At 43.4% G+C, this 23,883-nt stretch overlaps 1 protein-coding gene and 1 long non-coding RNA gene across 5 annotated transcripts in view; one reads left to right on the top strand and one right to left on the bottom strand.

Annotated features, from left to right (window-relative positions):
* Positions 1 to 23,883, bottom strand: part of LOC113004384 — a 29,646-nt gene that overhangs the window by 2,557 nt on the left and 3,206 nt on the right. The gene's annotated exons all lie outside the window — the stretch shown is intronic.
* Positions 5,010 to 23,873, top strand: LOC105204799 (SCY1-like protein 2). Of its 4 annotated transcripts, none has more exons than XM_039458647.1 (17): positions 5,010 to 5,144; positions 8,221 to 8,439; positions 8,794 to 8,928; positions 9,084 to 9,311; positions 11,523 to 11,643; positions 12,660 to 12,743; positions 13,610 to 13,755; positions 14,068 to 14,313; positions 14,886 to 15,031; positions 15,156 to 15,306; positions 16,106 to 16,346; positions 16,869 to 17,037; positions 17,527 to 17,708; positions 18,134 to 18,187; positions 18,307 to 18,560; positions 20,602 to 20,748; positions 21,558 to 23,873. In XM_039458647.1, exons 2-17 carry the CDS (start codon positions 8,287 to 8,289, stop codon positions 21,588 to 21,590), a joined length of 2,490 nt encoding a protein of 829 aa, XP_039314581.1. In that variant the 5' UTR covers positions 5,010 to 5,144; positions 8,221 to 8,286; the 3' UTR covers positions 21,591 to 23,873. The 4 variants fall into 4 exon arrangements, with proteins under 4 accessions (XP_039314581.1, XP_025993291.1, XP_025993292.1 ...); XM_026137506.2 differs by having other exon boundaries at positions 20,602 to 20,861; XM_026137507.2 differs by having other exon boundaries at positions 18,307 to 18,572.

The following is a 23,883-nucleotide window of genomic DNA, read 5'->3' as shown; positions in this document are numbered from 1 at the left end:
GAATAAAAAAAAACATAACAGAATGTAAATGGATCAACGAAAAATCCTGACATTTTAATTCGTGGCCTACCGCGCGTTTGACATTACGAGAAAAAAAAAAAAAAAAAAAAAAAATAAACACGACCGAATCTCGCGATTACCTTTCTGCGCGTGGAAAAACAATTCGATAATCGCCACGGGAATAAAAATATTCGACCGGCGCAGCAGCGCGACGCGCTTATTTTGTTATCGCACGCGCGGATGCAGCGGGATCCGAGGCCACCGATTTAATCGTTTATAGAGTAGAACAGAAATGCAAGGGCGGAAAATTATTCGCTCACGCGCGTGGTTATAGGATTAAAGATTAATAGATTAGATAATCGAAATTTACTGATTTGGCTATGCGGAAGATTGTGCCTATTGTAGTATATAGGGGAAAGGTGTGGGTAAAATGGTTAAGATTTGCCAATTTTTTTCTAATTTCCGTAATGTAAGAATAATAAGCTATTTTTTTTTTTCAAAATCACTAAAGCCTCATGCATCGTTCGTAAAAATTAAAAGCTGTTAAATACATTAGAATTTTTCAAAATTCCAATTTTTTGAAGGACATCAATTTCGTCATCTTACCCCTATATCCGGGTAAGATGACTTTTAACAGTAGATGATGAGATGATAAAGTTAAAAATGCACTTTTTATGAATAAAAAAGATTTATTACATTAGTAATAAACTCTTATCTTATCATCTTCATACCTCATTTATTATGTATTAAAGAAGATAGATTTATAAAATTCTATACACTAAAAAATAAAAAATAGCGGTAAAATGGTATAAATAAATAATCCATTACGCTTTTCCACGTGCTTCTTCATATTCACTAAAGCTGGATGAGTCGAGGATGTTTTGAAAAATGGATCATAGTCTACACGAGATAGGGAAACGCTGCTCTAATGAAATAAGCTCGTCATACACTAGGACGAGCTTATTTATTAACTTGGAAAAATTAACAATTCGTCATCTTACCCCTACCCCCTTTCTCTACTTGCGTGATACTCTCGACGCAGATTTTTTGGGCCGGGTATATATCCATATCCTGGCGAAAATAACATTGTAAAACATTTATTGAAATGTTTATTGGATGGAAATTTAAACATGGAATTGTTGTTTACGAGATGTTTACGGCTGTTCAATAGACGTTCGAGAAGTGTGTGATGCTATCAAAATGTTACAAAAATGTTCAAGGAAAACATCCTTATTAAAACATCCTTTGATCAATGTTTTAAAATTTCAATGAGACATCTACTTAACGCTTTGGCAAATATTTTATAAATTATCAATAAACGTACTATTTTCACGAGAACAAAGCGGAAAGTGCCGCACGCCTTTTCGTTCAGACGTTCATCGAGAAATCGCGCAAATCACCGCTCGTCATCGACGTCGATGACGCGTCACCGTCACCTTCGCTGCTTCGGCCTTGTCGATCACGGACGGACGGGCGCGTAATAGCGTTAGCAAACGCTGCGTCGCCATTTCCGATTGTACCCGCACCCAATCGTATCTGCATGCGGAAACGGCCGCCGGGGTTGCTGCCGTTAGGGGACGTCGGGACGTCCTGAGAACGGTGCTTCGTCGAACGGCGACGCGCAACGCGGATAACGCGCGATAACGCGAGAGGCAATTCTCCAGTCGATTTTCCCGATTTTACATGCATCGAACGATCCTGGCAACGTTTCCTGGCAAAGCGTGGGCGGCACTCGCGCCGCGAAACTATCGAAAATGCGAGCCCCCGAGCGCGTGTCAAACTTTATAAATCGTTCGTCGATAATTTGCAGCGAACTTTGCTCTTTGTAGTGAAGTTTCAGCTCGAGCTCGGGAGGAGCACGCTCGACGCGGACGTTTACAAAAATCGGCGACTAGCGTTAATTATTGCTTTGCAAAGGAAGTAAATCGGCGCCGAACTCATCTGAAATTGCGATTTGCACTAATGTACGTCGATACGCTATATTAATTGCTTTCACTCTCCGCGTGTCAATAATGAAATTTCGAGCTTTACAAATATTTACACCCGTCTACACTGTATATTTGTGATTAATTCCATTTTCAGAACACACAAATAAATAAATAACAGCGAGCTTTGCTTACGAGCAGAGGAAAAAAAAAAGTACGCACAAATAAATAACGCGAGCTCGCAATTATTTCAAAGAGAAAACGCGTGAATTCGTACGAATTTAGAGAAACCAACCAGTCGGCGCAGTTATATATTCGCTGGTATAATAGCCGCGCAGTGGAAAAACATTTTGTATTTATTTATATTAAAACCGGTCCTTGTTAAAATTTTTAATATTATATATTCAAGTGCTAATTTAACATAATGTGACGTATTATTGGATCATTTTGTGCTAAATTAATATTTGACATTTCTTAGTGTTAAAATGACGCAATTTATGAGCGAAAAAATAAATAAACGACTAAAAACTATTGTAGTTTAAAAACATAAAGTCTAAGATAAATGAATAAAACGTGTCAACATATCGTAAATGTTAATTTTCCTAAAGAAATATGTTTCCATATTTCGTTTCCAAACTGTGTCGAACATATTTGTCACATTTTCTATACAATATTTATGTTACTTTTTAACGTATTCATTTTGTTGTTATAACGTTGCTTTGTACGTCTGGTGTCAATGTTTAAATTTTACATATCGCAGCATCTACCTGTTGTAAATAATATGTAGCACTTACATATTTATATTATACAAAGGAAAGCAACAGACACTTGCATTACTTAATCATGATATGAATATCAGGAAATATTTGTTATATAAAATATTATTCCTAAATTATATAGCAATTATAAACTGCGCATCGACTGGGCACCTGCCAATTTATGAAATTCTATTATGGAATATTGCTGATCATCCGTATAACTCATTACGCGCGACAAAGATGTCGAGGCCTATCAAAGAAATGATGATTTCAATTGATCTTTGGAATTTTATCTCCGACGTTCGGCCAGCGTTTCTACTATATTCATGCGAATCGCATTTATCGCGGTCTGTATTCATAAAGTGCACTTGCGGCCACTTCCTATATAACTACGTCCAATTGTATTATAATCGAAACGAGCGCCGTGAATTGATTGATTCGAGCGTGATTTAACGCTCGTGCGAAATCTCATTGGGATATAAATTTGCACGGGTGACACGCCGTCACAATCGTCAGGGAAAGCGGGATTGACACGGGGGAGAACGGAGGGAGGGGGCGATCCGATCGGGCCGTACGATACAATACGATACGCACACCGGCGCGGCACAATAGCGTGATCACGGACCAAATTAGATCGGTCTATCGATTGGTTCGTTGACTCGCGACAAACTCGCCACAATAATGCGGAGTTACATGCGACCGTGACTCGTATTTCTGGATGAAGCCGCGCCAGTGACGTCAGAATCTGATACGCGGCGAAAATGCGAGGAGTTCAACGCGGGAACGAGGTGAGGCGAGGACGATCCGCTGCGAAATCCGTTTTGGATGTGACTTTGCGGACCCGCAGGTCGCCCGAGACTCATCGCCTTGTCCTCCCCCGCGCCGCGTCTCCGATTTATTTTCATTCGCGATGGTTACGGCCGCGCGAAATCCAGGAAAAAGAGAGAGAGAGAATGAGATGGCAATTTTACGCTGTAAAACTTTCCTATTCCGCTTTAAAGAGACGTGTCGCAAAACGAAAAAGGAAGTTGCCTCCAATTATTATATGTCGACATTTACATATTTCCGTATTATTATTTAAGCTACTTTTCCTTTAAACGCGCGTGAAAATTATTCCCGACTAAGCTGCTGCCGCAGAGGCAGAAGTAACGCGGAAGTAACGAGCTCGAGCTAAAGCTCAATTTGAAATGGATAAAGAGCGTAATTTGGTAAATCACGCAAAGGAAGCTGGAGCGCTCGCGCCGAGCGTTAAAAGGAGCATCAGCAACGCGTCGGTCATTCAGCTAGTAGGTCAATCAGCCGGATCAGCCAGTCGCGAACAATCGCTCGTCGCCTCGTGGCACACCGGGCACACGTCGCCGGTTGCCAGAGGAACAGAGAGAGAGAGAGAGAGAGAAAGAAAGAGAGCGAGAGGTGGTCGAGCGTATTGATGCAGGCAGGGGCAGGTTTTTCGGCCGCTCAGCGCGCGCTGAGCCGAGTCGAGCCGAGTCGAGAGGGAAAAACCCCCGTATCTCGCGTCAATCCCCCAATCCCTCTCATCCCCCGATCCCTCTCGCCCCCGCGCGTACATCCCCCGTGTATAACCTACCTACCTACCTACCTATCTACCTACAAACCTACCAACCTACCTACCCTGCAACCCAGACCTATAATTTCCAGGCAACGCAGAGGCCTACACCCTGAGCCCGGAGCCGGGCGAGGACCTGCCGGGTGGCGGAGAGCCAGGAGGCGGCGGAGGGCGCGCGCGCACGCGCGTGTCCTTCGCCACCGCCACCGCCACCGCCGTCGTCGCCACCGTTGACGGCGATGTCGACGTCGACGTTGACGACGATACGCCGCCGCCGCCGTCGTGGTTGGAGCGGGGGAAGGGACCTGTTTACAGGATAACAGGATCCTCTTCTCCTACGATCGCGCCAGTCCACCGTCGCGATACACCACCGGCGCATCCATTGCGGCGCGGCGGCCGCACGACCGCACGACCGCGCGCACACACACACATACGTACGCATGCAACGCACCTACACACGTAAAACATACGTGCATACGTGTACACGCGCACGCACGCACGCACGCATACACGCAATCCTCGAGGGCGCGAGAGCTCGGTCCGCGTCGCGGTGCATCGCGCGCGCGCCACGCTATCCGCCTCGTTCCGCTCCGCTCCGCTCGCGCGAACTCGCGCGATTATTGCTCTCTTTTCCACAGCCGCTGCCGTCGTCACCGTCGCCGTCGCCGTCGTCGTCGCCGTCGCCGTCGCCGCCGCCGCCGCCGCCGCCGCCGTCGCCGTCGTCATCGTCGTCGCCGCAACCGCAGCCACAGCCGCAGTCGCAACCGCAGCCGCAGCCGCCGATACCTGTATCTCTCCTCTTTTCACTTCCTCTTCCTCGTCTCGGCACAGAGAGTGAGAGCCTATGTGCGGTGGTGGTGCTATCGCGCGTTTCCCGATATCGTTCGGCAACAGGTGAGTCACACACTCTCGCGCTCCCTGTCCGTCTATCCGCCCGCGTACGCAGTCTATGTTGTCTTCCGCTCGTTCTCTCCCTTCTTTCCGTAACGCGCGGATAATACGCGCGTGCGATGCACGCGTGAATGTGTATTGTTTTGCGAGAGTCTCTCTCGACGGCGCGCGGCGACGGCGGCGAGACGGTAGCCCGCACGCCTGTGGCCTCGCTCATGGGGCGCATAGTCGCGACAACTGCGTTGCTCTCCCCATGGGTGAGAATGCATCGTCACCCTCGCCGACCGAATCGTCGTCCGTCATCATTCCTGCGCTTCCGCGGCGCGATCTTTCTCGGTTACATTTGCGCGCAAAAGACGGCGGTCGCGTTACGCCGACGGGCGGCGGAGGAGACGCGCCGAAGGCGGCGCGCGCGACGGAGAGAAGAAAAAAGAAAAAAAAGATTACGAACGCGGCAATGACAGGAGCAGGATCGGGGTCACCGGGGAATTCGTTGCAGGACAACGTCGCCGCGGGGCGGCATCCGCAAAATCGGGGGATGCCGTTATAAGGGTGCGCTCGCGCTACTACGCTATTAAAACGCTGAGGGCTCGCGCGCGCTAATATCGATTTACCGGAGCGGATAACGCCCGTTAACGTCAATCCAACGAGGACTTATGGCGATTAGGATTTTACGAGACGATATTAATTTTACGGGAGAACGTGGGCGAGAGACGGAGGGAGAGAGAGAGAGAGAGAGAGAAAGAGAGGGACAGAAACTACCCTCGTCGCAACGGGAGGGAGGAAGGAAGGAAACGGAAGCGGCTCGAAGCGAAGGACGCTTCTATTAGGAATCATATTTCCTGTAGAGAAGTCCTTTACGGAAGGAGAAGGAGGGATGATGAGAAATAACGCCTTCAACCTTTCTCACCCTCGTTCAACTTTCATCATTTCACCGTTCCTCTCTCGCTCTCTTTCTCTCCTCTCGTTCGTAACCTTTATACGCTGTTAAAAAGATGGATGTTATCGTTATCGACATCTAATCACTACCTTTTAACGAATGAAGATGCACTTGTGCAAAAACGTACGTGCGCAAAGAGCGTGTGCGGCTGCGACGATGAGTGCGCGCTTCGCGCGACCAGTTCGCGTTCTCTAACAAACTGAATAATTAACGCGTCAATCGCGCATTGTCCTCGCGACCGAGCATCCGGATAAAGGTTCAGGGTTTCCAGAGAGTTGACATTTCTCTATTGAGGACACGCGAAAGCGATCTGCCGCGTCCGACGATGGAAATGCGAAAAAATGGGCTATCATCTCTCTCGCGAGGAGTGGGAATTCGATATACGTTTCAAATGCCGAAACATTAATTTTACAGAGGGGAAACAGGATCCCGGGGTTTTTATTCTTTAAAAGAATTTATTTTTATACGATTGTGTCGCTTGAAATACGAATAGTCGATATAAATTTAAATTGACAGCGTTGATCCTCTCTTTCTTTCTTCCTTTCGTTCCTCTCGACTCCGGTCACCTCTTTAAAAGGATTTCAGTTATGTATACGCGAAAGTATTCGGTCGTTTTGCATTATACATCTTTAGGAGTACGATTTCGTTCCTTCTATTCATGACACGTCGTCGAATATCAAAAGGTACATCCGAGTTCTCTCCTCTCTCTCGCAAAAATGTCATTCGCCCCGTTTTTCGAAGCCGCCTCCAAAACGAATGTTTAACCCGTGGTTGAAAACGACGGGTGTAAGCAGTCAGTTTTGTATTTTACAACGAATCGATATCGAGGAATTTCAAGTTCAATATTTACGAGATTACTCAACATACTCAATACCGGATGAAAAAGCGAGTGATTCGAAATTGAGAGCCGCAGAGCCGCGAATGAGCAAAACGGATCCTCATTTCCGTTTAATTTCAACTTTCAATCTCGATAATTAAAAAGTTGCCGTTGATAACGGCGTTTCGGATAGACTCGATCCGCGATTGACAAAGAACTTCGTATTTGGACATTTCGCATGCAACATGAAAAGCGCGGAGAAAAAGATTTAATTAATCACACAGAGGCACGGAGACTCTAGATTAAATCTTCACAAAGAAAAAAAAGGATCAATTGCAGAGCTCACGTGTCTTGGGAAAAGATAAAATAAAATAAAATAAAATAAAAAAAGAGAAGAGATTTTTTTTCCCATAAAGTGGAGCACCAATGATACCATTATTTGATACTGTATCGAAAATAAGATAATTAAATTCAATTTCGCAAAACTCAATTTTACAAAATTAAATACGCGATATTAAAGTTTAGGGATTATTTATACATACACAGTTCCTAAATGCCCCTGTATTATCCAGATAAATTATACACTAATATCAAGCACGTGCGACATATTTGTTTTATTTTGCTTAATTAATAAAATCTCTATCAATATTTTTTATTTGTTTCAGCATAAAAATAAAATAAATTTATGAGAACTGGACAAATGGATATGTAAAATTAAATCAAGCGATTTAAAAATTCGCAAAAATTTGAAACATGATTGCGCAACACAAATTTCTCATTCTTCTGTCACTCGCTCTCTCACTCAATTTGTTTTAATTCTCCCTGTAATCCCTCAGTTCTCGGTGAAATTCATTTTAATTTTTGCGATTGTCTTGTCAGAGAAACAATACGAACCGGATACAGGGTTTGAGAGGAAGGAACGAATTTATGGAATTTAACGATTTGAATTTCTGCTCCCGCGATGATCGGGATGACTCGCAATTTCGTGAAACAAATTCCTCTCGGTTCGCCTATTTTTTTTTTTTCGCGGCACGGTCGCGGCAATTTACAACAAAATTCCCGCGTTACAAAGGGGCGCGCCGATGAAAGTGACGTGTTTAAAATCAATGTAATTTTGAACGATATATCCGATTCCGCATATCACACACGCGCACAGACAGACAGATCGGGGAAAACGAGCCTCGCGCGTCGCGGCACGTCTCATTGTGTCACGAACGAGCGCATAGAGATCGTTTTCCCGATATTACACCGATATTTCTCCCATCCCTTCGCTCGCTAAAGCGACAGAGTAACGCGGTCGACGTGATTTCGATGTTTGGCAGATAATAAACGAGCGAGGTTGACACTGATTCACCGAGGAGCCTCCGGCTGACTGGCTGTGGCTCATCATGTTCGCCAAGTCCAGGGGCAGCAGCACGACCCCGTGCGACTTGCTTCCCGATCCGATACGCAACACGTACGAGATCGGCAAGCAGTCCGCCACGGCCGGACCGGAGAACGTCTGGCGCATATACGACGGATATCGGAAAAAGGACAACATGGTAATTGGTCGCGCGGAAAAGGGATTCTCCGCTTTTCATCTCTCTCCTTTCGCCTTTCTCAGCGCGTGGAGACACGCGACGGCGATAAAACGACCGTTCGATTTATTTTCCTGTTTTTGCAACGGCGCAATTCTAGCCGGTATCCGGTATGGAGAATTGAGATCGATCGCGCGAAATTACATTCGAAACTCGGAAGGATTCAAGCGCGAGAGCGAGATAATTCGCTCGACCTCGGATCTAAATTGTACTCTGCTCGAGAGAAGCTCTCGCGCTTGAATTCCAATGAGCTTGCGGGTCTCGACGGGTAGAGAGGGTGGACGCAAGCAAGCGTGGTGTGCATTTGCTCGCTTGCAGGAGGTCTCGATCTTCCTGTTCGACAAACGATCCGTGGAGAAGCTGCACAAGCCGAAGCGCCGGGAAACGGTCACGGACATACTGCGCGCGAGCGCCGCTCGGATGGAGCGGTACTCGCATCCGAAGCTCCTCCAGGTAACGCGAGGGTGGCATGTACGTGCACGCGAATTCACTCGAGCCTGCTCCGTTCGATTATATTATATCGCACATGTATCGCCAAGTTCGAGCGTTTTCGCGAGCCGCACACTCCGCTAGATCGATACGCGCTATATCTGACCGGCGATATGTAGGCGTACAAAGTGGAGGAGTGCGCGGACACGTTGGCCTTCGCGTCGGAGCCGGTCCTCGCCAGCCTGGCGAACGTCCTGGCGTACAAGGAGCAATTGGCGAACGCGCTCGCCGCGCAATCCTCGGGGCCGATGGGAAAGCAGAACCACCCGCCGACTACGAGCCACCGCTCGACCTTCGTCAAGGAGTACGAGCTGCAGGAGCTGGAGATCAAGTACGGCCTTCTACAGGTGAGAGGACGCAAAGGGATCCTTGATGGAACAATTCTGCGCGCGCGGAAAGAGAACAACTATTTTACTGCGTCATCCCAAAGTTTAGCTAGATGCATTGAGAGTTGAGAGAGAAATATTTGCCGAAATAGACCAAATATTTACGTGAATTTGTAATAAATTGTAATAAGTTGTTTTCACCAAACAATCCATGGCCTTAACAACTGTTTTTATAAAACTATATAACCGAATAGTTTGTTAAATGTAATTGCGTTTTCTGGTATCCCGTATCTACAAAATTCATTTCATCACTGTTTAACCAAACGTTTAGTTGATCTTTTTATCACAGTGTACAGTATACAGAGGAGAAAATAATTTTAACGTTGGGCCATCAAAATAATTATGTAGACTTAGCACGATAATGTTACTGTAAACAGTTTTAACGTTCTGGCAACCAAATTAAACATCTTACGCAATTTTTTAAATGCGTATCAACATAATTACTCTCAGATCTGCATTATAAATTAAGAGAAATATTTGGTGAGATAGGCATTTAGTTGAATGGCGATCGAATGAATTTTATAGATGTAATTATTAAATATGTAGTTCTTTTTAGTCAAACAATCTGTAGTCTTAACAATTATTTGTATACAACTATAGTCAAATGGTTTGTTAAATGTAACTAAGTTTTAGGTACCAGTAACTATAAAATTCATTTGATCGCTATTTAACTAAATGTTTGTTTGATATTTCTCTCAGTGTACACTGAGGCAAATATTTGGAGAGATAGATCAAGCGTGTAGTTAAATAGCGATCAAATGAATTTTGTAGTTCCCGATACCAAAAACTCAATTACATGGCTTAATTTAATGAACCATTTAGTCATAGTTGTAAAAACAATGAAAACTACAAATAATTTAGTTAAAACGACACATAACTATAAAATTTATTATTTAATCAAAGTGAGATGTTCCATCTCACAAAATATTTCTCTCAGTGCAGCAAAGTTGTTCTTTCCGTGCGGGGGGTCTCGGAAATATTCAATAATTTTTATCTCTATAAGAATCTCCAGAATTTAAATTCACTCAAATGAAAGGCGGAATCTTTAAATTGTTGCCTCAGCAAAAATTTCGTTTCGCGCGAAAGATATATTTTTCAAAAATTCTTTAATTAAATGTTAAATGAAATCATCAGAAGGACAATTGTGTTGCTTTCTCTTCATTGCTATATATCTTGATAAACCGATTTCCGGAAACCTCACTTCCTTCGTTTGTCTATCGTCGCGTGAACATACTTTATCACCCCAAAATCCGGGACACCCCGATAATGGGGTTCGTCCATTAGCAGTTAAGTCGCGTAAAACAAGACCACGGAGGAGAGGCACAAAGTGATGTGTTTTTAAGCGCTTATACCCACGTCGTTGTAATATTGCCAATGCTTTTTATCACTCTCTCTTTCTCTTTTTTTCTCTGATCTATAATATTCCATAGACGCGCGCGCGATCGAAGGTTTCGATAAAAAGAATTACCCTTGTGTTATGTTACGCGCACGTTACAGCACGAAATTAGATATCGTAGCGGTAGTGACGAATAGAGAAGAGGTTTCGATTTCGATATACGAGTACGCATGTATGACCGTGACATTGTGCGTGAGCACGGAATTGCAGCGATAACGGGGTCGCGTTGCGGAAAATTAAGTCGAATCCGAGCGCATGCGTGCACTAACGAGGGATGGAAAGAGAGAGAGAGAGAGAAAATGAGAGGAAAAGAGAGTGGGCGGTCAAAGTGAATTTTCTCCAAAACGAGTTCCTGTGATTGCAACCACGCGAAATCATCTGCATCGCAGCCACGGTGCCGCTCTTCGATGTAACTCACATAATAGAATGCGGTGCATTACGAGGGGCGTAATAGAATGCTTAATGCCGTCAACCCCCTGAAACCCACGAGTCAGACTTGAGCCGACGCGGCGGCGCCGTCATAACAGCGATTCAGCGGTTCAGCGATGCAGTTTAACGACTCGAATTCGCAATTGTGTCTTACGCGAAGGGCTAAATAGCTAAACCTATTTCAGCCGTTACGCGTAACAAGCGGAAATTATTCCAAGCACTGCAAAAGGATTAATTATTGCGGTTACGAGCAACAACGTCGAAACTATGCGAAACGTGAAATAACTTTGGAATTAAGAGGCGAGGATCCGAGCGACATTACGGCACTTTTTATTTGCTTCTTGCAGATCACGGAGGCCCTGCTATTTCTTCACGGCAACTGCAAATTTCTCCACAGAAACGTTTGCCCGACGAGCATCATTATCACGAAGAGAGGCACGTGGAAGTTGTCGGGGTTCGAGTTTATCGGTGAGTCTAATCTCGTCATTCCCCGTACTAAAGTTATAAAGAAAATAACCGAAGTTTATCCAGTTTTTAGCCGGTATCAGCCACTTTTCATCAACTAAAGTATACATTACGCCTCCTATCAAATTGCCCAAAGTTAAATATCACGAGGCACATTTCGTCGATAAATAAATGTATGCATCATTACGAAACTGTATATTGTAGCAAACTCAAAGTACAAAGGTCGTTAGTTTCTGAAATTGTTTGAGTGTACATACTGCGGTTGCACTAATATATTATGAAATAAGATTAAATTGCGAGTAAACTCGATTAAAAGTAAATGACGATATCGGCGAGACGTGATATCGTGGGCTACACTGTAAAAAAAGTTCAGTAAATTTACATATAATAGATGTAAAAATTACACGATTAGTCCCGTAAATAATAAAAAAAAGCCATGTAATTTTATAGAAATTATGTAATTCCAAAAAATATGTAGATTTGCTTTCATTGAGTAAACGTATCTTATACGGAAAATTACGTATACAACAGGATATCTAAATGTAATTATCTAAATTTTTGTAACATTACGTAATACAACAACGTCCCATATATCCCTGTGAAATATAATGCGATTAACGTTCTGTGCACGCGTGAAAACTCTGCCCACCTAGCGTCACTACTTATGTGCGGGCACAGTAAGTAGTCACTCTATTGTTTACGACGTGTATGATAGAGAGACGATATTTGAATGTATAATATGTAATACAATTGCAAAACGTATTGACTTTATCATTTCTAAAACTTTCCATACACGTTGCAAATTTACTTCTGCAATCTGCTTAATTACAAATTGCAAAATTAATCTTACCTTTGTATATCGCAAATTTACAAATGCGTGGAAATTTACAACTGTATAGTAACTTTACATCTATTATAGTGGGTAATTTGGAGAAAATTTTTGGACGGTGTAGGGGAGTGCGGACGGGCGATCCTTTTTACGCTGCACTTTTAGTCAGAATGTGTTTTCCGCATGTTAGAGGGTGCCAAGGAGATACCGATAACCGTGCAATCGTGGACGAAGCACATGCCGAAAATGACTCAGCCGAATCTCGATTACATAGGTGAGACCTTCTTCGAGGCCCTCTGTCGTTAACACACGCCCACGCTGGAAAAGCTACTTCCAGTAACACCCGGTTTTACGACTCATGCAAGTTTGAGTAGTAAAATCACTAGAGTTTACTCTTCGTTTATGGCACTTAACACAGTTAAACGCATACATTCCGGACCCACGAAGCGAAGCAATAAATCTCGGTCTACAAATAGAAATGGCTTCTCTATAAATGGAGATTCTCTTTAGCGATAGAGATATCAATGTCTGTACAGGTGCGAGGAATGTATTTTTAGATTGCATTTATTTAATATTTATCTCGGCTGTTTATTTTTCCTTGCCGGGCTCCCGTTAGATAAAATCTCATATTTATCATTAAACGCGCAATGAAAATAGAAATCTAATTATACAGTCGTCACAACAACGTAACACGACTCGAACTGATTCGAACTCTGTTTTTATCGAAAACATTTGACGAATTCCGATCGAACGTAAAATGATGAGCTTTCCATCCGAGTTTGTTCGACGCGCGCGCGCGCGCGCAAAAAAAAGAAAGAAAAATAGAGCTGCTTACACGTGCAAGGAAAAAAAAGAGAATAAATAAATTCGGTCGCGTCAACGAGATCGGATTTATGCGAGAGAAACTTCATTAACTCCGAACTTTAAACGATAAAACGGGCTGCTGCTTTGCATCCCGCGGCTTCAATCGACCTCTCCGTAGCGAGCTCTCCGAAAATTACCGGGAATAGCTTTTCGCACGTGGTCGTGGAGCCGAAACGATCCCCTATTTGCATTCTTGATGACCCTCCTCGCGCCACGTCGACGGGGGATGAAATCTATTTGTAACGCGGCGCGCGGGTGTCGCGCGACATGTTGTAGCGCCGGAGGTGCAGCAGAAAAAGCTCGCGAGCTTCTCCAGCGACATGTACAACCTGGGCATGACGATATGCGCGATTTACAATCAGGGCCGGCCGCTGATACAGGCGAATCACAGCTGCTCGGATTATCTCAAGCAACTCGAGACCGTAAGTTAATCCGTCCGCGAGACGCGGACGAGACGATTTTCCTTTCGAAAGCGCGCCGAAAGAAATCGCGAATGATCTTTAATTTTCTCTCTCTCTCTCTCTCTCTCTCTTTCTCTCGAAGGAAAGAGAGATACACGCAATCTTCATCTCATCCCTCTGATCTTCTCTGATAAACTTTGACCCTTTCATTCGCGCGCTTTCTCACGTTACGAGATCCTTTCTATTACTGCGCATAGAACTCGGATCGCAATTCCGATCGAAAAGCAAAAGAACGTAACGCTGAAAAGACTCGATTTTCACTTTCTTCGACAGCTCGACGACCAAGTCGCCGTTATTTTGCCGCTGATACCGCTACCGCTTCGGGAAGCTGTTACGCGACTTCTCCACAAGGATCCTATGCAAAGGCCGACCGCCCAAGTTTTGACCATGATCAAGTTTTTTCAAGACCCGTTCGTGCACGCTCTGCAGTTCCTCGACGTCAGCAAGATGAAGGACGTGCATCAGAAGGAGCACTTCTACACGACGACTTTGAGAGAACTCTTGCCGTACATGCCGAGGGTATATGCGCGAACGTTGCATGACGTTCCATATTCAGGATGAGCTTAGGGTGAAGTGGAATCGAGGAACCGAAATAATCTAGGTGCCCCAGCCGTGATCCCAATATAAATCAAGTTTGCGTTTGCGATCATATTCCTTCGAGATTAAAGATGCTTATCGAAGATCCCTACGAGTCACGATTTTCTCCATTAATAACGCGTAATCTGCTCTTTGCCGCTAATTATTCTACCATAATCCCTTACAGTTTCTTTTCTTCTTGAATTTAATGCACCGGGGACTAACAACTTCGAGCGAATAGATTTCCAATAGATTATAAAGACGCGAAGAAGAACTAGTAAAACGTTTAACGGTGCAAATGAGATCGAATGGAATGAATTTTCCATGATGAAAGATCGATTTTTTTTTTCCTCTAATACATCTAGACCGTCGTATTATTTTGCGCTATAAATTTGATGTTATAAATTCTTATGCGCGCCGTGCTCGTTCCACGATTCGATTCACCCTAAATGCGCGCGATATAGTTCGCGCCGGCGAAGTGTCGCGTGTCACGCGAACGTTTTTCGTTTGTGCAGAAACTCTGGTATCAGCACATCTGGACGTATCTTCACGCGGAGTTGCAGACGCAGGAAGTGCTGTCAGCCGTGCTGCAGCCCATGCTGTACATCGTCCAGAACAGCACGAAGGAGGAATACGAACGGATCGTGTTTCCCACGCTTAAGTACGTATTACACAGAACGAGAGCGGAAATAAGCGCGAGACCGCGCGAAATAGGCACGTCTCATCTCACGCTCTCTTCCGTTTCTCTCTCTCTTTCTCTCTCTCTCTTTCCCTCGTTCCCGCAGACCTCTCTTCAACAATCGAAAGTCGATTCAGGGAACCGTGACCCTGCTGGAGAATCTGCACATCATCCTGGAGAAGACGCCCCAGGAATACGAGCACGAGGTGCTCTCGATGCTGTACAAGTCCTTCGAAAACTCGACCATGCAAGTGCGGGTGAGTGGACAATCGCGCGATCCCGGAGGGGGCGAGAAAACACTTTTCGAATACCACCCGATTACCGTCGTCTAGACAGAAAAAAAATTCGTATCAAATTAACAAAATTTATTGTTTCGTATATAAGCGAGAATATAAAATCTTCTTGGAAGAATTTAAATCTTAAACAGACCATAATTTGCTCACATGAAAGAAAATTTTCTTCTTTGTGTAAGCAAATTATGTCTGTTTAAAATTTTAAATTCTTCCAAGATTTTATATTCTTGCTTATATATGAAACAATGAATTGTTGATTTGATAATAATTTTTTTCTGTGTACATGTACGTGACAGAAAAGAACGGTTTTGCTTAAGTATCCCAAAATTTAGTTTGGTTGCAGACCTGAAAATAATTTTGTTGGGCCATCAAAATAATTACGTTTGAACTCCCAAACTGATTTGCTGGAATGTCAAAATTTTTTGCATCCGTCATAATTATTTCAATAAAGTTATAATGAATAGAGAGCGATTCAATAATTGCAAGAGGAAGATTTGAAAAGTTCAGTTCCCAGTTTTAGAATGCAATATTTTACTCTCTCGAACAAGCGTTTAATTTTCAGCATAAATTCTTAATTTTATATACAGCCTCCCCTGTAAATTCTATTTTAATTCACCGACATTTCACGGCGTTCTGAATTTTCGCAGATAATACGATCTATATCCCTCTAAACGCGATGGCAGGTCATAAATATGCAAGACGACATAAATATGCATAGCCTCTCTGAAAAATTTTGTCAACAACCGATTCGTTTGCCCGTCAGACGGCTGCGTTCGTGGCCGTTGCGCATGTGACGAATTATCTCGAGGACGACGCTATACGTAACGTGGTGCTGCCGAAACTGCTTGACGCCTTCGAGAACAATTCGGCGAATGCACGGGTGCTGATGGACGTGGTCCCGTGCATCCTGAGCCGTCTCGAGAAGCAGAAGATCATCGACTGCATCCTACCGCTGCTCTGTAAAGTCAAGCTGCAAGAACCCGAGATCGTCGTGCGGGTTGTAAGTAAGTGAAGTTAAAGCGAATACAACGCGGATTTACGCATCTAATCAAGAATCATACTCGACGAAGGTGATAAACTGCTCGCTTCATCGTTAGATTAAATGTTCCCTATAATCGAAATATGTATTCTTGCAATTAAAGCTTTTATATGCAGTTTTAACTTTCCACTTTTGTTCGTTGAGGCGAGCAGTTAATCCCAACCATTGGGATTCGAACGTTACACGTCTCGGTAGAGCTGAATACATTTCGATGTGATCTCAAGAACTTTTTAGTCGAGCGTTCTTATTGCCTGTCAGTAAGTGGACAGATATCGGCCAGGGACGTTTTAATATGTAATGAAGGCGCGAGGTAATATCCTAGCCTCGAGACAGAAAAATAAGGTAAATGAGAAAAGGGAGCACTGAGAGGAAAAAGAGGAGATTACCTGTCTCCCATAGGGACGGATATTCAGTTATAGTAAGGAGAAAGAAATGGCCAGTGGAAAGACCCGCGCCTAATTGTTCTCACCCGTTTCGCGCGTTCCAGATATTTACAGGCTAATGCTGACCGACAAGAAATATGGGTTGTCGGTGAATTGGATGGCGACGCATGCGATGCCCTCTCTGCTACCGCACACCGTGAACCCGAAGCTGAATCTCGAACAATTCATCCTGCTTCTCGAGGTGCTGCAAGATATGCTGAACAACATCGAGAGGCAAGTGCAATTAGCATTAAGATCGGGCGGAGTAATATATGCGTCGAGGATGAATGGGAGTATTGCGGAGCGAAGCGCAATGATTCCCCTGGCAGCCTAATTAATAATCATTGGGAAAATAAACGGGAATTTGCGCGCGCGGCGCTCTTAATGGCGCGTAAAATCATTAAAGAGTTTTCCGACTGCGAGGTATTAATGGACGTTTGCGCGGATACACATTTTAAAACTCTCCCAACGTAGGAATAAGAAAGTGTAACTAATCTTTTACATTGTAATTAAATTTTTTAATTGACAATCCTTTTTTTTTTTATCATCGCACCGATCGAACGAAGATCCTATATTTGCGCCAGTTAATGCAATTGCGACAGCGTACAGCAGCTCCGTACGTAATTAACGAATATCGCGACTGGCTAATTAATTAATGTCGCCGATAACGCGTCCTTGGAATTTTCATAACGCGCGAGCACTCTCCCATTTTTCACATTGCAGAAATCAGAGGAACAAGCTGACGCTCGACAATCTCTCTTTACCGAGTCCGGACAAGTCTCGGCCGCTGCGACATCAGTACAGCACCGACAACGTGCACGTGCCGGCGTTTAACATCCCGAATTTGCGCATCGAGCAACGCAAGACCTCGTCGGCCGAGGACATGGCCAGGAAGAACAGCATCGGTGCGAATATCGACGAGAAATATCGGAAAATCTTTAGTAAACCCTATCCCAATGTAGTCCAAGAAACTTGACATTCTCTGTCAAGATTACTAAATTAAGACTTTCCCCTCGCAATCTTGAATTAATCTCGTAATGGGCTTTTCCCTTTTTAACACGACCTATAACAGTTAAGAGAGTTACGACATTTTCTTTTTCTTCACGAAGTTTCTCCACTGAAGTGGCACTTTGTGGACGGTTCCCATAACTATTAACTAAACCGAGCGATGTTTTAATAAATATTCTGGCTCCTTCCGAGCGACGGGACTGAAAAGAGAACGGCTCCATTAGGTTACTTCAATATTTATGGAAACGGTCCCTCTGAGCAGTCCAAGGAATCAAACGATCCGAGTTTACGAGTACTAAAACGACGCTTTCCTTACACGCAGGATCCATATCAACGGCCTCCGCGGAAAACATGGCGCGGAAAAGTTCGGTGGCGGGTAAGTGAAGATGAGCGAGAGAGCGAAATGTTGGGAGAGTCGACCCACGACGTCTCAACCGGAGCGGCGAGCGTTCGTAGGTGAAGATTCTAACCGAGCGTAACGCGATGTCTGTTTAGCGATGTTCGGCGGATGGTTCAACTCGCCGTCGGCCAATGACAGTAATTTCCTGCGGGTCGCCAACACGTTCACCAGCAGGCGACTGTCGGACAACACCCTGATGACGCCGAAGATACGGATAGCGCCGTCCTGCGCGAGCTCACCAGGTGGGACGCCCAACACCGGCGGCGGCGGCGGCCTGCCGATCCGTCGACACTCCAGCACCGGTCCCCAGGAACGACGCGGGTCCAGTATTAATTTATCCCCACCCACGGTATGGCCCACGGTATATATGCTCAAATATTCTTCACCCACGCATACGATAATTCGCATGTCGGCACGCAATGATAAAAGGGAGGGATGTAAAAGATAAAAGAAATATAAATTAAAAAAAGAAACAATAAATGACTTAAAAGTGAATACACTGAAGAAAGAGAATATTTGGTAATAGCTACGAGATATTGAGTAAAATAATCTCATGCAATTAAATATCAAAAATAATTTTATATTTCTGAATATTTAGCACATTTTATCAAATTTGGTAATATTAAATATTTAATTGGCATTATTTCACTCAACGTGTGATAGCTGTTGCCAAACTTTTTTTCCCAGTGTATGAGCGATAGAGAATCTCGAACGGTTGCCTGCGTCACGTTCGCGACTGTGAGACGTGGAAGAGCGAACGATGCTTTTAAAAGCGAGCCTCCCTTAAATTTTTAACGTTATACAGTGTCGGTTTCGAAAATTAAATATATTTAATGGAAATTAAATATTCCGCAACATTAAGTGCTCGTGAGGTGTATTGAAGTTCAAACTAACGTGACCTACTGACATTCTTCGGAACAATCGGAAAACTACCTGCCTCATATAAAAGCGAATCTCTTCTATTGATCACAACGGGCGGCGTAAAGCAGAAATAAATCGGAGTCGTTAATTGATCCGCCGTATGCGGCGTATTAATTAATGCGCGGAGTATTAAGAGATTCGCGGATATTCGCGATTCATGAACGAAATAACGGCCGAGAAATTCGTTTCCGAATTTGATTCTCTTCTGCACGGAAAGAACAATTTTACTGTAGTATTTAAAATTTTAATTAGATACAGATCAGAAAATAATTTTCTGTTGAATTATCAAAATAATTATATAAGACATTCATTTGAGCATAACGATTCCACTGTAAAAGATGTTAACATTCTAGCAATTTTCTCTGTAGCTTTTAAGATGTATCGGACATACGATCCCTGCACAGCAGGATTTGAAAAAATCTGGGTTTTATGCGCTTTTATTTCTTATAATCCACTAATAATTAACAAAATTTGCTATTCAATTGATAATTACAATAATTGATATTTAATTTAATCTACGTTTCATTTATTAATTTATCAATTTAATTTATTTATTTAGTTACTTATTCATTTAATTTAATTTATTAATTAATATAGTAGGTGTACATGTATTTATATAAGAGGCATTCCATGTCAAATCGAGTTTTCGGATCCGACCATTTTTTATTGAATTTATTTTTTTATTAAAAGTGCTTTTATCGCGTGTGTACAGGGTTTTAAAAAGTTTGTTACGTGTAATAAATTTTTTAGTAAAAAATGTTTTTAATTAATTAATATTTAAAGAGAGATAAAAATGAAAGCAAAAATTAAATAAATTAAATAATTTTTTAATTCTCTTAAAAAAGAAATAAAATAAAGATTTTATCATGTAAGAAGTCTAAAATTTGTTATTTACAGTACATTTAATATAAATTATTATTTTAATATTATAAATATGTCAATTTAAATTAAGTTTCATTGTGTTCTTTTACTTTACCAATTTTACTATATATTATTTATTTTATTCATAATATTAAGTTTATAATTGTAATTTATAATTATATTTATGACAATTTATATTAAATATTTCATTTATATTATCATTAAATTTTCATGAATTTTCTGATTAAGTTTTTGTAGGTGGGTTTAAATGGGTTGGACTCATCTCGACAAACCCTGCTGCAAAATAGATAAAATTTGGAAACACATTTAATATCAGCACTTGTTTTATTTCATTATTAATTGTATTTTCGTTAAAGCACATGTCGACTTCTTATCAAAATAATTTTTTATCCAGACAGAAAATCGCCGCTAAATTTTTTCCACTACTTTCAAATGCAATATAATACAATCTGTAATTTTTTCTTATTTGCTTAATGTTTTGAGAAATATCGAAAATTGTTCTTTCCACCTGCCTCTCGCGCGTAATAATTTCGATAGCGATCAATGGGACCCAACCAATCCGAATGAAATCGGAAATCTGTTCGCAGGGGGGCGGAATGCCGATCACAAGCAGCAGCGTGCCGTATCTGCTCAGTTCGAGTCTGAACAGTATTCGTGGCTCGAGACGGCCGTCCGTGTCCTCGACATCGTCGCAGCAGGGGCTCGGGCTACTGCAGCAGGTTGGCTCCAGCATGGTAAGACAACTACCCCCCATCTGCCTGAACCTGAACGGACCACCACCACCACCAACACTCTCTCCATCACTCCAGCTACCGGGACAGCATTCCCACTGACCCTCCGTTACAGTGTAAGGATATTCACTAAGCCTTAACTCGATTCGCGCCTACCGCTCTCTCTCTCCGATTTGATCACTCCCACGCACCTTGTCCTTAGATTAGATTCTCTCTCTGCTCTCTCGATTAATTCGGAGAGACCGTCGCAAAGGCGCGATATCGAAATATCGATCGGAGCGGTCCACTGCCCGTGATAAAGAATAATGAAATCGGATAATTTCGAAAATGGCTTTGCTCCCGAGAAACGTCGCATGGGGTTGGAGTGGATTTTTAATCGTACGCGCTTTCTCAATATAAAGTTTCATAATCTATCCAAGACGGCATTCGAGTTCGATGAAGAATAAATATTTGGTGTTCACGCCCTTTCTGAAGTTACCAAGTTCAATGGTGGGTAAATTAAATTAATTTTCATCACGAACGTCGCGAGAAGCAGGCTGCAAGGATATAGCTCCTCGCGTTCGAGAAAGATTCGGTTTTATTCGACGATAAAAGGGGGGAGGGATAATTTACAAATTGCATTCTGGGAATTTTTCTAAGAACGAGAAAGAGTCCCCTGTGTTAAGAGAGATCCCATCGAGATTCGCGCTCTTCCAAGACCGATCGTTAGCGCGACTCTCCTCTTTATTGTCGCGAGAGACGTCTCGCGTAACACCGCTCGAGAAAAGGCGAAGCGTAAAGGGACGATTCCCCTCCTCTCTCCCGTGTTGCAGTACCAATTCTTCAATAGACAGCCCGAAGCGTGAAGTGCCAACGACAAGTGTCGCTGAACGGAGCTCGGACAAGATCGCGGTGGTTGTGGAGTCTCTGACTAGCGCGCATCGATTCCCTCGCACGCTCGGCCAATCGTAAAGAAAGAAGGAGGAAACGTGACGATATAAACGTGACGAATCGCACGGAGGCACTCGTCCAAGGACGGACGCATCCCGGCGAACGAGACGCGACGCCCGATTCTCCCTTAATTGGCCTCGGAATCCCGGGAATAGCTCTGTCGCCGGGGATCGACGATTCTCGATCTACGACCTGGGGAAATAGATCGCGAATCGAAGGGGAATGGGAAAAGCGACTCTCGCCGCGGATCACTCTGGCCAGATCGGTCTGGACCGAGCGAGAGAGCGAGCGAGCGCGAACGAGCGGCTTGCCTTGACCCTGTGAGCGCTACAATCCTGGCTGAGGTAATATTTTTCGCGACAGATTTTTCACTTTCGTCGGGATGGGGGGATTTCAGAGTTGCTAGTTGTTATTAAATTGATTTTCAATTTAATTATGTGATAATATGGTTTTCTCTCTCTCTTTCTCATTTTCAAGAGCGGTGATTGAAGCCAAAAGTAACAGCGCGCAATTCGAATGAATTGGAAGCTGTACGTAAAAATCACGTATGAAATATTATTTCAGCATCAAGATCTCGTTTACTTCTCATATATAATATTTACGTGATATTTCAGGAATATTATTTAATATTGAACGCTTCTAGGGGGCGAGTTCACCTCCATTTACGCTCGCTCGCTCGCTCGCTCGCTCGCTTCGGATCCAATTTAACGCGCGTACAATCTGATACCTAATAATATATACGTATACATATAGTTATACACACAATATACTCTTCGCGGCCGACATCGGATCGCGAATTGACGGCCGCAAATTAGTCCGGGGAAACCACTCTTCCCCCATCCAAGCCGGGCTAATTGCACCGCGTGTATCTCCGTATATATCACCCTCGCCGCCACGTAGTGGACCGAGGGTTCAGGGATAGATGGTTTGGAAGTACGTACGTGTACAAACGGGCATGGACACGCGGGATGCATCAGAAGACGCCGACCGATTCCGCGAACCACCCTGGACTGGTGGTCCTCACGGGTTCAATACGAATGCGTTAAAACGAGATTGATTTTTGGATCGGTGCAATTTCCGATCTGTTACGTGCTCTCGCTTCCTTCAGTGTGACATTAGCAATTAGGAATCAAATTACAACTCGCGCGTATCGATTCAACGCTCAATGTAGCCGTCCGACTTCGAGCTTCACCTATCTGGACCAGCGATCGTTCGCTGTAAAGCCTTGTGTCCACGATACTAGAAATTGGTCCAAGATCTCGGACCAGAGAGAGAGACAGAGAGCATAGACCATTTCACATTTGAACAATTCGGCAAACTAACTAATTCGCTCTCTGACCGAGATTCCAGATTTCTGTGATCGTGGACACAAGGCTCAGAGCGGATTCAGAACATTCGGGTTCCGATTCTCAACACAGTAGTTCGAATCAAAGATATCCGGAGGGTCGCGGCTTCTGATCAATCTCGTGTATCAAGGAAGCACGTCGTAACTGTAAGTACCTACGTACTCAGAAAAAGAAAGCAAATACATATAGATATTATATATACACGTCTCTCTTAGCTACGTACGGACAAAGAATGAATATTTTTCTCGTCGATATATATTTGTCTATGTAACAATCTATAAATATGTATATCGTAATAACGGCGTGCACGCACAAGCGTCCAGCACGTGCCGTCAGTCGTCAATTGTCGCACTACACAATCATTAAATCTTAAGGTAGCTTTTATAACTCAGGCGATGTCGTTGTGCGAAGGCGGGTAACGCACACTTCCTACAAATACACACACACACACACACACACACAAACATACACACGTACACGCGCAGTCGTTGAGTTTCCCCGCGGAGCACGACGCGATATTGTCGATTGAATTGTCGCGCAAATAATGACACCGATAAAAGCCGAGGAGTAACTATGAATTGTTCGATGTATTTCATCCGTCCGCCCTCTCTCTCTCTCTTTTTCTCTCTCTCTCTCTCTCCCTCTCTATAAACTATATTTCTTGGTACAATCAATGGCGTAACAGGAAGGAGTGAACGGTATATATTTAACAATTCATAGAATTACTCCGTTTCCGATCAAAGAATTTCTTACCAAGGAGATCTCGATGTCGCGAGCAGACAGTCAAGATTGTCCCAACAATAGTGCGGAAGTATTTATAAAAATTACAAATTAAAAGATGCGCTACTTTTAGACGAGAAAT

This window comes from Solenopsis invicta, chromosome 16 (genome assembly GCF_016802725.1).
Source record: "Solenopsis invicta isolate M01_SB chromosome 16, UNIL_Sinv_3.0, whole genome shotgun sequence".
NCBI classification, from domain to species: domain Eukaryota; kingdom Metazoa; phylum Arthropoda; class Insecta; order Hymenoptera; family Formicidae; genus Solenopsis; species Solenopsis invicta.
This window is presented reverse-complemented; position numbering and strand designations above follow the sequence as displayed.

Excerpts from the sequence above, each read along its gene's own strand:
- LOC105204799 (XM_026137505.2), top strand. The coding sequence starts at position 8,287 with ATGTTCGCCAAGTCCAGGGGCAGCAGCACGACCCCGTGCGACTTGCTT. Across the intron at positions 8,440-8,793 it reads ATCGGAAAAAGGACAACATG|GAGGTCTCGATCTTCCTGTT; the intron begins GTAATTGGTCGC and ends GCTCGCTTGCAG. Across the intron at positions 12,744-13,609 it reads GCCGAATCTCGATTACATAG|CGCCGGAGGTGCAGCAGAAA; the intron begins GTGAGACCTTCT and ends GACATGTTGTAG.